The 12,192-nt window shown below is 44.9% G+C and overlaps 2 protein-coding genes across 2 annotated transcripts in view; both read right to left on the bottom strand.

Moving 5' to 3' along the window:
• Positions 1-12,192, bottom strand: part of LOC149451527 (uncharacterized) — a 103,592-nt gene that overhangs the window by 67,548 nt on the left and 23,852 nt on the right.
• LOC149451528 (uncharacterized) lies at positions 4,795-10,915 on the bottom strand. Its single transcript, XM_089690593.1, has 2 exons — positions 10,723-10,915; positions 4,795-5,084 (listed from the first exon to the last, which is right to left on the bottom strand). The coding sequence occupies exons 1-2, from the start codon at positions 10,879-10,881 to the stop codon at positions 4,797-4,799; spliced, it is 447 nt and encodes a 148-aa protein (XP_089546719.1). The 5' UTR covers positions 10,882-10,915; the 3' UTR covers positions 4,795-4,796.

Here is a 12,192-nt window from a genome sequence, read left to right as displayed (position 1 = left end):
ATGAGTAGCTTTCTTCACCAGCGCAGTGAGGAAACTACTAACCAGCCGCAGCAGCAGCAGCAGCATCAGGTGGACCTGGAGCAGGACCTCAAACAACAGGCTTAGGCCTACTTGGACAGCACCCTGCCAACCGAGGTAGACAATCCCCTTGACTACTGGGCAACGAAACTTGACCTTTGGCCCCAACTAGCTGAATTTGCCCTTGAAAGGCTGTCATGCCCGGCCAGTAGCGTGGCATCGGAGCGCGTGTTTAGTGCGGCAGGAGGTATTGCAACTCCGCGGAGGACACGACTGTCCACCCAAAGTGTGGAGAGACTCACGTTTGTGAAAATGAATCAGGCGTGGATTAGTCTGGATTTCAAACCACCAGTTCCTGACACAACTGACTAAATCCGCCATGAATCATGCCCCAAACATGTGCCACTTTCAGGTCTCCTCACACTGCTGGTGTGTTCCATTTTTTGTCATAGGGTGCTGGCAGATTACGGGCCTCCCATAGCTGCTGCCAGGCCCCTAATCTGCCATGGGCCCCTATACCGCCTCCTCATGCTGCTGCCAAGTCCAGAGTCTCTCATGGGTCCCTGTACGGCCTCCCATTGCTGCTGCCTCCATCGCCACACTCTGCCATGTGCCACTTTCAGGTCTCCTCACACTGCTGGTGTGTTCCATTTTTTGTCATAGGGTGCTGGCAGATTACGGGCCTCCCATAGCTGCTGCCAGGCCCCTAATCTGCCATGGGCCCCTATACCGCCTCCTCATGCTGCTGCCAGGTCCAGAGTCTCTCATGGGTCCCTGTACGGCCTCCCATTGCTGCTGTCTCCATCGCCACACTCTGCCATGTGCCACTTTCAGGTCTCCTCACACTGCTGGTGGGTTCCATTTTTTGTCATAGGGTGCTGGCAGATTACGGGCCTCCCATAGCTGCTGCCAGGCCCGTAATCTGCCATGGGCCCCCGTACCGACTCCTCATGCTGCTGCCAGGCCCGTAATCTGTCATGGGCCACTGTTGTCGCTTGTTGGCATATTCCGCTCGTTCAGATGCTCCTTCTCCTGCTACTCCTCTTCACGGATTCCGTCAGCAGTCTTTCTTGGAATCCGTTTCCAAGAGACAACAGTTTGCGAGCACGCACCCGACGGTGCAGAAGCTGAACGTCCTCCTGTCCAAGTTGCTGCTGCCAGGCTCGTAATCTGTCATGCGCCCCTGTACCGCCTCCTCATGCTGCTGCCAGGTCCAGAGTGTGTCATGGGCCCCCGTACCGACTCCTCATGCTGCTGCCAGGCCCGTAATCTGTCATGGGCCCCTGTACCGCCTCCCCATGCTGCTGCCAGGTCCAGAGTGTGTCATGGGTCCCTGTACGGCCTCCCATTGCTGCTGCCAGGCCCGTAATCTGCCATGGGCCCCTGTACCGACTCCTCATGCTGCTGCCAGGCCCGTAATCTGTCATGGGCCCCTGTACCGCCTCCTCATGCTGCTGCCAGGTCCAGAGTGTGTCATGGGTCCCTGTACGGCCTCCCATTGCTGCTGTCTCTATCGCCACACTCTGCCATGTGCCACTTTCAGGTCTCCTCACACTGCTGGTGGTTTCCATTTTTGTCATAGGGTGCTGTATGGCCTCCCATTGCTGCTGCCTCCACCGCCACACTGTGGCTCCACACTCTGGTTTTGGCCCCGTGACTGCCCAAATGAGTGAAGTGTGCGGTGATTCTAAGATCGACGGCACTCATCTGCATGTCATACTGACTGACAGTATTATTTCTCTTCCCCAGCAGACTCCAAGGGCATTTAAATTAAAGGTACAGTGTTCTGCACTAATATTAAGTCTCTCTGAAGCCTAGAAACACCCTTTTTTAAGTTAAATTCACAGCGAATTTATTCGACTCGAATCGAATATTGTCCACGAATTCGCCGAATCAGTCGAATCGAATTTTTCATTTCTTCGCTCATCTCTAATCTCCATGTATAATACATAAGGGGGGATATGATCTCCAGGTATAATACATAAGGGGGGATATGATCTCCATGTATAATACATAAGGGGGGATAAGATCTCCATATATAATACATAAGGGGGGATATCTTCTCCATGTATAATACATAAGGGGGGATATGATCACCATGTATACTACATAAGGGGGGATATGATCTCCATGTATAATACATAAGGGGGATATGATCTCCATGTATAATACATAAGGGGGATATGATCTCCCTGTATAATACATAAGGGGGATATGATCTCCATGTATCATACATAAGGGGGGGAAATGATCTCCATGTATAATACATAAGGGGGGATATGATCTCCATGTATAATACATAAGGGGGGATATGATCTCAATGTATTATACATAAGGGGGGATATGATCTCCATGTATAATACATAAGGGGGGATATGATCTCCATGTATAATACATAAGGGGGGATATGATCTCCATGTATAATACATAAGGGGGGATATGATCACCATGTATTATACATAAGGGGGATATGATCTCCATGTATAATACATAAGGGGGGGATACACTCTCCATGTATAATACATAAGGGGGGGGGGATATGATCTCCATGTATAATACATAAGGGGGGATATGATCTCCATGTATAATACATAAGAGGGGATATGATCTCCATGTAAAATACATAAGGGGGATATGCTCTCCATGTATAATACATAAGGGGGGGTATGATCTCCATGTATAATACATAAGGGGGGATATGATCTCCATGTATAATACATAAGGGGGGGATATGATCTCCATGTATAATACATAAGGGGGGATATGATCTCCATATATAATACATAAGGGGGGATATGATCTCCATGTATAATACATAAGGGGGGATATGATCTCCATGTATAATACATAAGGGGGGATATGATCTCCATGTATAATACATAAGGGGGATATGATCTCCATGTATAATACATAAGGGGGGGATATGATCTCCATGTATAATACATAAGGGGGGGATATGATCTCCATGTATAATACATAAGGGGGGATATGATCTCCATGTATAATACATAAGGGGGGATATGATCTCCATGTATAATACATAAGGGGGATATGATCTCCATGTATAATACATAAGGGGGATATGATCTCCATGTATAATACATAAGGGGGGGATATGATCTCCATGTATAATACATAAGGGGGGGATATGATCTCCATGTATAATACATAAGGGGGGATATGATCTCCATGTATAATACATAAGGGGGGATATGATCTCCATGTATAATACATAAAGTGGATATGATCTCCATGTATAATACATAAGGGGGGATATGATCTCCATGTATAATACATAAGGGGGGATATGATCTCCATGTATAATACATAAGGGGGGATATGATCTCCATGTATAATACATAAGGGGGGGATACGCTCTCCATGTATAATACATAAGGGGGATATGATCTCCATGTATAATACATAAGGGGGGGATATGATCTCCATGTATAATACATAAGGGGGGATATGATCTCCATGTATAATACATAAGGGGGGGTTGCTGTAGGAAAGTCCTGGATTCTTTCTTGGATACACAGAATATAACTGGATATAACATTTATAGGGAAAGTTGATCCAGGGAATATCCGATTGCCTCTCGGGGGGTCAGGAAGGATTTTTTTCCCCTGCAGGAGCAGATTGGATCGTGCTTTGCTGGGTTTTTGCCTTCTGGTGGATCAGCTGTGGGTGTCGGATTATAACTTTTATTTTTATTGGTACAACTAGATGGAATGTCTTTTTTCAGCCAGACTAACTATGTAACTATGTAGGTCCCACACCGCTGCCTCCCATCTCCTGAGACTGCACTCAGTGACTTGGGTCTGAGACACTACAGACATATCCCTCCACCCGGCACAGCCAGCAGATAACAGAGAAGGTCCCCTGGAGGAGTCAGGCACAAGGCAGGAGACCCCAGTCACATGTCCTGGGTGCCTACATTATGCAATGCTTATAGGAAAAATCAACATTTTGCTGCCAGCTGAACCCCAGAACCTCCATAAATCCAGTCTAGAGACATAAATTGTGTCTGCAGCACAGAGAAGGAAGATTATCCGAGAGAAATCCAGGAATACAGGACGGGGAACACAGCTCAGGAAAGTGACCAGGGGATTACAGGCTGATATCACCCAGTCCCCGCCCTACTCTGGACCAATCAGTGAGCAGTATGGGTGGAGGAATGGATTTAGTGTTCATGACCCACCTGTGCTGATCTCTGTAGGAGTGTCCTCCTCTATAAATGTCCCCGTTATTCCATCCTCCTCCATAGACTGCTGATCATCCCTCACATACGCCTCTTCTTCTTCTGCTTTCACCTCAAATTCTATATCGATTGGATCTCCACTCTAAATCAAGGAAATGAGAGAAAATATCATCTGTAAAATATAAGGTCACATAAAAATCCACACATCATCTTTACAAGTCCATGTTCTAGATCCTCCATCCCACCAACCTTGTAATAGTGAGGGATGGTGTGACCTTCCTGTGTGGAATCCCGGGAATACAGAGGACGGGGACATCTCTCTGGTGGGTTCCCATGACTGGATCCATCTGTAGGAAACACACACACTGACTGAATCCATTGTTTCTATGTGTTTATCAGATGATGGGGGATCTAGGTGGATCCTCCGTACTGCTCTCTCCTTTACAATAAAGTCTCCTCTTACCCGGTGATGTGAGGGGCGGCTGATTGTCCATCATGACGTCCTTGTAGAGATCCTTGTGTCCTTCTAAATACTCCCACTCCTCCATGGAGAAATAGACAGTGACACCCTGACACCTTATAGGAACCTGACACACACAATGATACAGTCACCATCCAGACACATCCCTTGTCTGTTACTGGAGAATGTCCCAGAATTCCCGGCACCGCTCACCTCTCCTGTCAGCAGCTCCATCATCTTCTTGGTGACTTCTAGAATCTTCTGTGTCTTCTGTCTTGTAGGGATCAGGGATGGAGGTGGGGGGATGGTGATGGGATTCTGGATTCTCGAGGATCTTGTGGTCATACGATGAGATCTCCTTCTTGTGTCATTGTCGGTAGATTTCTTCATGACTCCTGTACAGTTCTGTGTGATACAAAGAGGTCTTACCTGTCCATAATGGACAACAAGAGGAAGTACTTGGTATAGCAGAGTCCAATGTTTGGTGAAAGGATTGGTGCAAAGCTGAAGGTTTTGGTTCTGTTAGTCATGATGCCATCAGGTGGTCTGACATTGAGCTGTACAATAGAGATGGTCTGCATCCCTCACACAAGGGCGCTCAGCTCCTTACTATGGAATTTAGGAGGTTTTTGGACATGCATTTAAACTGAGAATTGGGGGCAGAGATGTCATTGTTGAGGATCATTTCTGTCCCCAGCAGGCTGAAACAAATGTGAGGTTGGTGTTGCTCAGGACGGGGCTGATGGGGTCACTTCAGTTACAGTTTCTGCTGGTAAACATAAAGCAGTAGATGGCAGTGCTTGTCATGTCATTGCACTAATGCTCCGAGTTTAGGCAACAAGCTTTGTGAGCTGACAGCTCTTATGTCTAGGGATCACTTGGACCTTCTTGTAATTACAGAGACGTGGTTCAAGGATTCAGATGACTGGGAACTATACCAGGCTATACACTATACAGGAAAGACAGAGAAGGGGGAGGGGAGGTGGAGTTGTCATATATGTCAGAAATAGCATAAGGAGAACATTAATTCAAACAACAAATGAAATACTGGAAACCCTCTGAGTCTGCCTTCCAACCAGAGAGGGATCTTCCCTTAGAATTGGTGTCATATACAGACCCCCAGGACAGGCTGAAGATTAGGAGGACTTCTTGATTGATGAGATAACTCAAATGGCAATGAAGGGGGAGGTTTTCATTAAGAGTGACGTCACCACGCCTGACATTAACTGGAATTATCAAACTGTTATTACAAGCAGGAGCAGGGATGTAATGGAACCACTGAATGGGGCTTCTCTAAAACAGTAAAAAGTCCAACCCAAGGTGATCATATTCTAGACCTAATACTGACAAATGGGGATCAACTGTCTAATATTGAGGTAGAAGAAAACTTGGGTTCTAGTGATCACCAATGTCTTTGGTTTGATATTAAATTAAGAACTGAAAAATCAAAAACAAAAGATTTAGATTCCAAAAAGACAAATTTTGGTGAAATGGGCGAATTTCTAAAAAAATGAGTTGAAAGGTTGGAGTAAAAGGACCGGAGTAAGTAATCAGTGGGCACTGTTAGAGTCTACCATCCTGGAGGCAACTAGATTATATGTCAGGCAAGTTAGTAAGAATAAACAGAAGAAAAAACTGATAAAAAAATATACAAAAGGAGGCCAAACACATTATCAGCGCTGCCAAAGCACAGAAAGAGGAGGAAATTGCTAAATCTATGAAGAAAGGAGATAAAACCTTTTTTAGGTACATTAGTGATAGAAAAAATATGATGGGATCACTAAAATGAAATCTGGGCACAACACCTGTGTTGGGGGAGACCTGGATGTAGCAAACCACTTAAACAATGACTTTTGTCTTCTCAGAAATAAATTATACTAACAATAATATGTTGGGAGATCATATTGGTTCCAGTAATGATGGATCATTTTTAGGATTTCCGGAGACAGAGGCAGAGGAATTGGCTCAGTTAAAGATTAAAAAATCAATGGGCCCTGATGGATCATCCCAGAGATCTCAGAGAACTTCGAGGTCTAGTTGTTGGACCAGTAACTGATCTTTTTAATCAATCTCTTCTAACAGGAGAAGTTCCCCATGACTGGCGGACAGCATATATTGTACCAATCCACAAGAAGGGCAGCAAGGTAGAAGCCGGAAATTACAGGCCAGTGAGTCTAACATCGGTGGTAGTCAAGTTAATGCAATCACTCCTGAAAGGAAGGATCATTGATCATCTAGAAACACACAACTTGCTGGATCCAAAGCAGCATGGCTTTACTGAGGGCAGACCAGGGCATCTGATTGGGTTTGTTTTTACTATATCACCAATGTTTTGGACCAGGGTGGTGCTGTGGACATAGAATATCTTGATTCCAGCAAGGCATGTGATACAGTTCCACATAATGATCTAATACAGAAGTTGGACAAGCTAGGACTTAGCCCTTGGGGGGTTCAGTGGATGTGCAGCTGGCTAAATGATAGATACCAGAGTGTGGTTGTAAATGGGGTTCACTCAGAACAGAGAGCAGTCACTAGTGGTGTACCCCAAGGCTCTGTACTGGGACCTGTTCTATGTAATCTATATGTAAGGGATAGAACTAAAGGGTTGTTGGGTAAGGGGATGTCTCTTTGCTGATGACACAAAGGTGTGTAATAGGGAGGATATCCCTGGAGGTGGCTGTAACATGGAACAGGATTTGGCATTGCTAGAAGATTGGTCAAAAAAGTGGAAATTTCAGTTCAATGTTTCTAAATGTAACATAATGCACCCAGGGAAAAATAATCCCTTGAGAGAGTACAACATTGGAGGTACAGTGTTGGCCAACACTACAGAGGAAAAGGACTTGGGTACTTATTTCAGATGATTGCAAAATGAGCAAACAGTGGGGAAAGCGAACAGAATTCTAGAATGCATAACTAGAGGGGTCCATAAAGGAGGACGGAGGTCCCAATTCCTCTATATAGATCTTTATATCACTAGAGGGGTCACCGGCAGGAGGAAGGAGGTCCCGATTCCTCTATATAGATCTTTATATCACTATAGGGGTCACAGGCGGGAGGAAGGAGGTCCCGATTCCTCTATATAGATCCTATCACTATAGGGGTCACAGGCGGGAGGAAGGAGGTCCCGATTCCTCTATATAGATCTTTATATTACTAGAGGGGTCACCGTCAGGAGGTCCCGATTCATCTATATAGATCTTTACATCACTAGAGGGGTCACTGGCAGGAGGTCCCAATTCCTCTATATAGATCTTTATATCACTAGAGGGGTCACCGGCAGGAGGAAGGAGGTCCCGATTCCTCTATATAGATCTTTATATCACTAGAGGGGTCACCGGCAGGAGGAAGGAGGTCCTGATTCCCCTATATAGATCTTTATATCACTAGAGGGGTCACCGGCAGGAGGAAGGAGGTCCTGATTCCTCTATATAGATCTTTATATCACTAGAGGGGTCCCCGGCAGAAGGAAGGAGGTCCTGATTCCTCTATATAGATCTTTATATCACTAGAGGGGTCACCGGCAGAAGGAAGGAGGTCCCGATTCCTCTATATAGATCTTTATATCAATAGAGGGGTCACCGGCAGGAGGAAGGAGGTCCTGATTCCTCTATATAGATCTTTATATCACTAGAGGGGTCACCAGCGGAAGGAAGGAGGTCCCGATTCCTCTATATAGATCTTTATATCACTAGAGGGGTCACCGGCAGGAGGAAGGAGGTCCTGATTCCTCTATATAGATCTTTATATCACTAGAGGGGTCCCCAGCGGGAGGAAGGAGGTCCTGATTCCTCTATATAGATCTTTATATCACTAGAGGGGTCACCGGCGGGAGGAAGGAGGTCCTGATTCCTCTATATAGATCTTTATATCACTAGAGGGGTCACCGGCAGGAGGAAGGAGGTCCCGATTCCTCTATATAGATCTTTATATCACTAGAGGGGTCACCGGCGGGAGGAAGGAGGTCCTGATTCCTCTATATAGATCTTTATATCACTAGAGGGGTCACCAGCGGGAAGAAGGAGGTCCTGAATCCCCTATATACAGTAGATCTTTAGTTGGACCTCATGTAGAATACTGTGTCCAGTTCTGGAGACCTCACTTACATGAAGATATTGATAAGATAGAACGAGTCCAGAGACGGGGAACAAAAATGGTGAAAGGTCTGGGGGGGATAGAACATATCAGGAGAGACTTCAGGAACGTAACATGTCCAGTCTGCAGGAGAGAAGGGAAAGGGGAGACATGACTGAAACCTTTACATACAACAAAGGAGTGAATAAGGTTCAGGAGGGCAGGATTTTCAATATGAAACCAAAATGAAGAACACGGGACATGACCTCCAACTAACTGGAGGAAAGTTCACAACTAATCTCAGAAAGTATTATTTTACTGAAAGAGTAGTTGATGTTTGGAGTGAACTTCCAGCAGAGGTAGTGAGCCAGTCAACAGCAAATATCATCAAACATGCTTGGGACAAACATAGATCTATACTCAGACAAAAAACAAAATAAAAAACCAAGTCCAAAACATATCGGGAATATAGATCAAATGTGCTTTAATATCAACCTGAAATCCAACCAGCTGTCCTCTGCAAGTACTTTACTGGCTCCTCCTCCCATTCCCCATCAGGAATCCATGTCCCTGAGGAAGTCACATGATTCATTATGTAATGAAGAAAGTGTGATGACATCATTTCCAGTCAGGCGGTGGCCGCCATCTTGGTACACCTGTCCCTGTGTATGTTATTACCAATGCTTGTATGGGTCTGCTGGCCCGATTTTGAGTATTCTATACCCGGTTTTATACATTAAACATGAAGTATCACACTATGAGATGTCCTCTGATTTTTTTTGAACATGGATTTCTGATGAGGAATTGGAGGAGCCAGTAAAGTACTTACAGAGGAGAGCTGGTTGGATTTCGGGTTGATATTAAAGCACATTTTACATATATTCCGAGATGAAAATGGGAGGGGAGCGTGCACGCTCGCTGGTGGAGGCGTCTTCCAAGTCACATGTGGAATATCTGCTGATATGAAGATTTTTCTGTATTACAGATCTTGATTTTTCCTGCATTTACAGACATTTATTCATAGACTGTCACTGTGTTGAGGGCTCAGCCGGGTGTTTAATGGAATATTATTATCTTTATATTTTGTGTGCTTTGTTATATATATTATTATTTATGCCTTGATATATACAGTGGGGATGGAAAGTTTGGGCACCCCAGCTAAAAATTTGTATTAATGTGCATAAAGAAGCCAAGGAAAGATGGAAAAATCTCCAAAAGGCATCAAATTACAGATTAGACATTCTTATAATATGTCAACAAAAGTTAGATTTTATTTCCATCATTTACACTTTCAAAATAACAGAAAACAAAAAAATGGCGTCTGCAAAAGTTTGGACACCCTGCAGAATTTATAGCATGCACTGCCCCCTTTGCCAAGCTGAGACCTGCCAGTGTCATGGATTGTTCTCAATCATCGTCTGGGAAGACCAGGTGATGTCAATCTCAAAGGTTTTAAATGCCCAGACTCATCTGACCTTGCCCCAACAATCAGCACCATGGGTTCTTCTAAGCAGTTGTCTAGAAAACTGAAACTGAAAATAGTTGACACTCACAAAGCTGGAGAAGGCTATAAGAAGATAGCAAAGCGTTTTCAGATGTCAATATCCTCTGTTCGGAATGTAATTAAGAAATGGCAGTCATCAGGAACAGTGGAAGTTAAAGCAATATCTGGAAGACCAAGACCAAGATCTGGTGTTGCCTAGCAGGACATCCATTGTTTTTGGATCTTTTCCTTCCCTTGTGTTTGGTGATTCTCTAGGTATGCACTTCTATCACCTTAGTTAGGGGCTCTGTCAGGTGTTTACTTTATGGTTAGCTTTAGTGAGTAGTGCAGCACTATTTATCTCTCCATTTATTTTTTAGTGTTGTGGGAACGCAGTTTGGTGTTTGCAGACACTCTTAGTTCATCATATTAGGTTTGGCAGCACAAGAGGAGTTTTTCTTTATTTAACCCCTTCATTACACTCACCTCTCCAGTCAGCAGGCTGAGGATCTCCAGGGTGAGCTTCAATATCGTCTCATTCCGGGGAAATTCCTTCCTTACAATCTTCCTGAAAGTCTGCTGATTGTCCATCATGACGTCCTTGTAGAGATCCTTGTGTCCTTCTAAATACTCCCACTCCTCCATGGAGAAATAGACAGTGACACCCTGACACCTTATAGGAACCTGACACACACAATGATACAGTCACCATCCAGACACATCCCTTGTCTGTTACTGGAGAATGTCCCAGAATTCCCGGCACCGCTCACCTCTCCTGTCAGCAGCTCCATCATCTTCTTGGTGACTTCTAGAATCTTCTCCATGTTGTGTCTCTCAGGGTTTAGGGAGTCACATGGAGGCACTGTGATGGTCATATGATCACCTGACTTCAGAAGAGGAAATCTCTGTATTGAGGAACCAATAGGAATATCATGTTAGAATCCCAGAATCCTCCTCACCTCTCTGGTCAGGTCTGTGTTTTATTAATAGAGATAAGAGTGATGTCATGTGACCTCCCAGAATCCTCCTCACCTCTCCGGTCAGGTCTGTGTTTTATTAATAGAGATAAGAGTGATGTCATGTGACCTCCCAGAATCCTCCTCACCTCTCCGGTCAGGTCTGTGTTTTATTAATAGAGATGAGAGTGATGTCATGTGACCTCCCAGAATCCTCCTCACCTCTCCGGTCAGCAGGTAGATGATCTCCAGGGTGAGGTTTAGTATCTTCTCAGTCATGTGACTCCGGTCCTCCTCCATCCTCATTGGTGCCATCATGTGATCTATACAGGTCTCCTTGTAGACGGATAACTTTGGGAAATTAAAGTAAGAATGATTTGGATGGTATTGGTCACACAATAATAGGATGTGGATGTGAGGGGGGAATAGGAGGGTTGCTGGACATTGAAGAACTACTCCCCCCATGGGAACACATTTCATCTGAACTGTTTAGTATTTGCTACATCTTGAAGGTCCTGGCACTATCTTGGCCTGTCATATCAGAAATCTCCTTTTCTCTGTTGGGATTGTTTGGTCTCTGAACTGGTTTTGATGAGTTTTAGATCTGCAGACAAGGAATGATAAATCTGATCCTTCCTATGACTTGTTTGCTCTGAGGCAGTGCTGTGAGGTCAATGTCGGGTCATCATGATGTCCACGAAGGGGAACTTGAGGACTTTTGGCCGGAGTTGCTGACTTTAATAGCCAGAACTCTGACTGCAAGGCTCCAATCTCTAGCAGGCTGCTGATTGACAGGAGTGATGTCACTGTCACTCTCTGCAATAAGAGAAGATATTGGGTTGGATAGCAGGAGGATGCTACTGGTGTAATAGAGAGCTCTGGGGGGGAGTCTGTTCTCTTCCCTCCAATGACAGCCCATCGTGGGTAGGAGGAGAACAACATAAGGGAGGGGTTAGTTCTCTTCATTGCCAAGTATACTGTGATATCCAGGACATTGTAC

Source organism: Staurois parvus, unplaced genomic scaffold (assembly GCF_062004578.1).
Source record: "Staurois parvus isolate SC_StPar_1 unplaced genomic scaffold, SC_StPar_1.0 ptg000534l, whole genome shotgun sequence".
NCBI classification, from domain to species: Eukaryota; Metazoa; Chordata; class Amphibia; order Anura; family Ranidae; genus Staurois; species Staurois parvus.
Note: the sequence above shows the minus strand (reverse complement) of the source record. Positions and strands in the feature narration are given on the sequence as shown.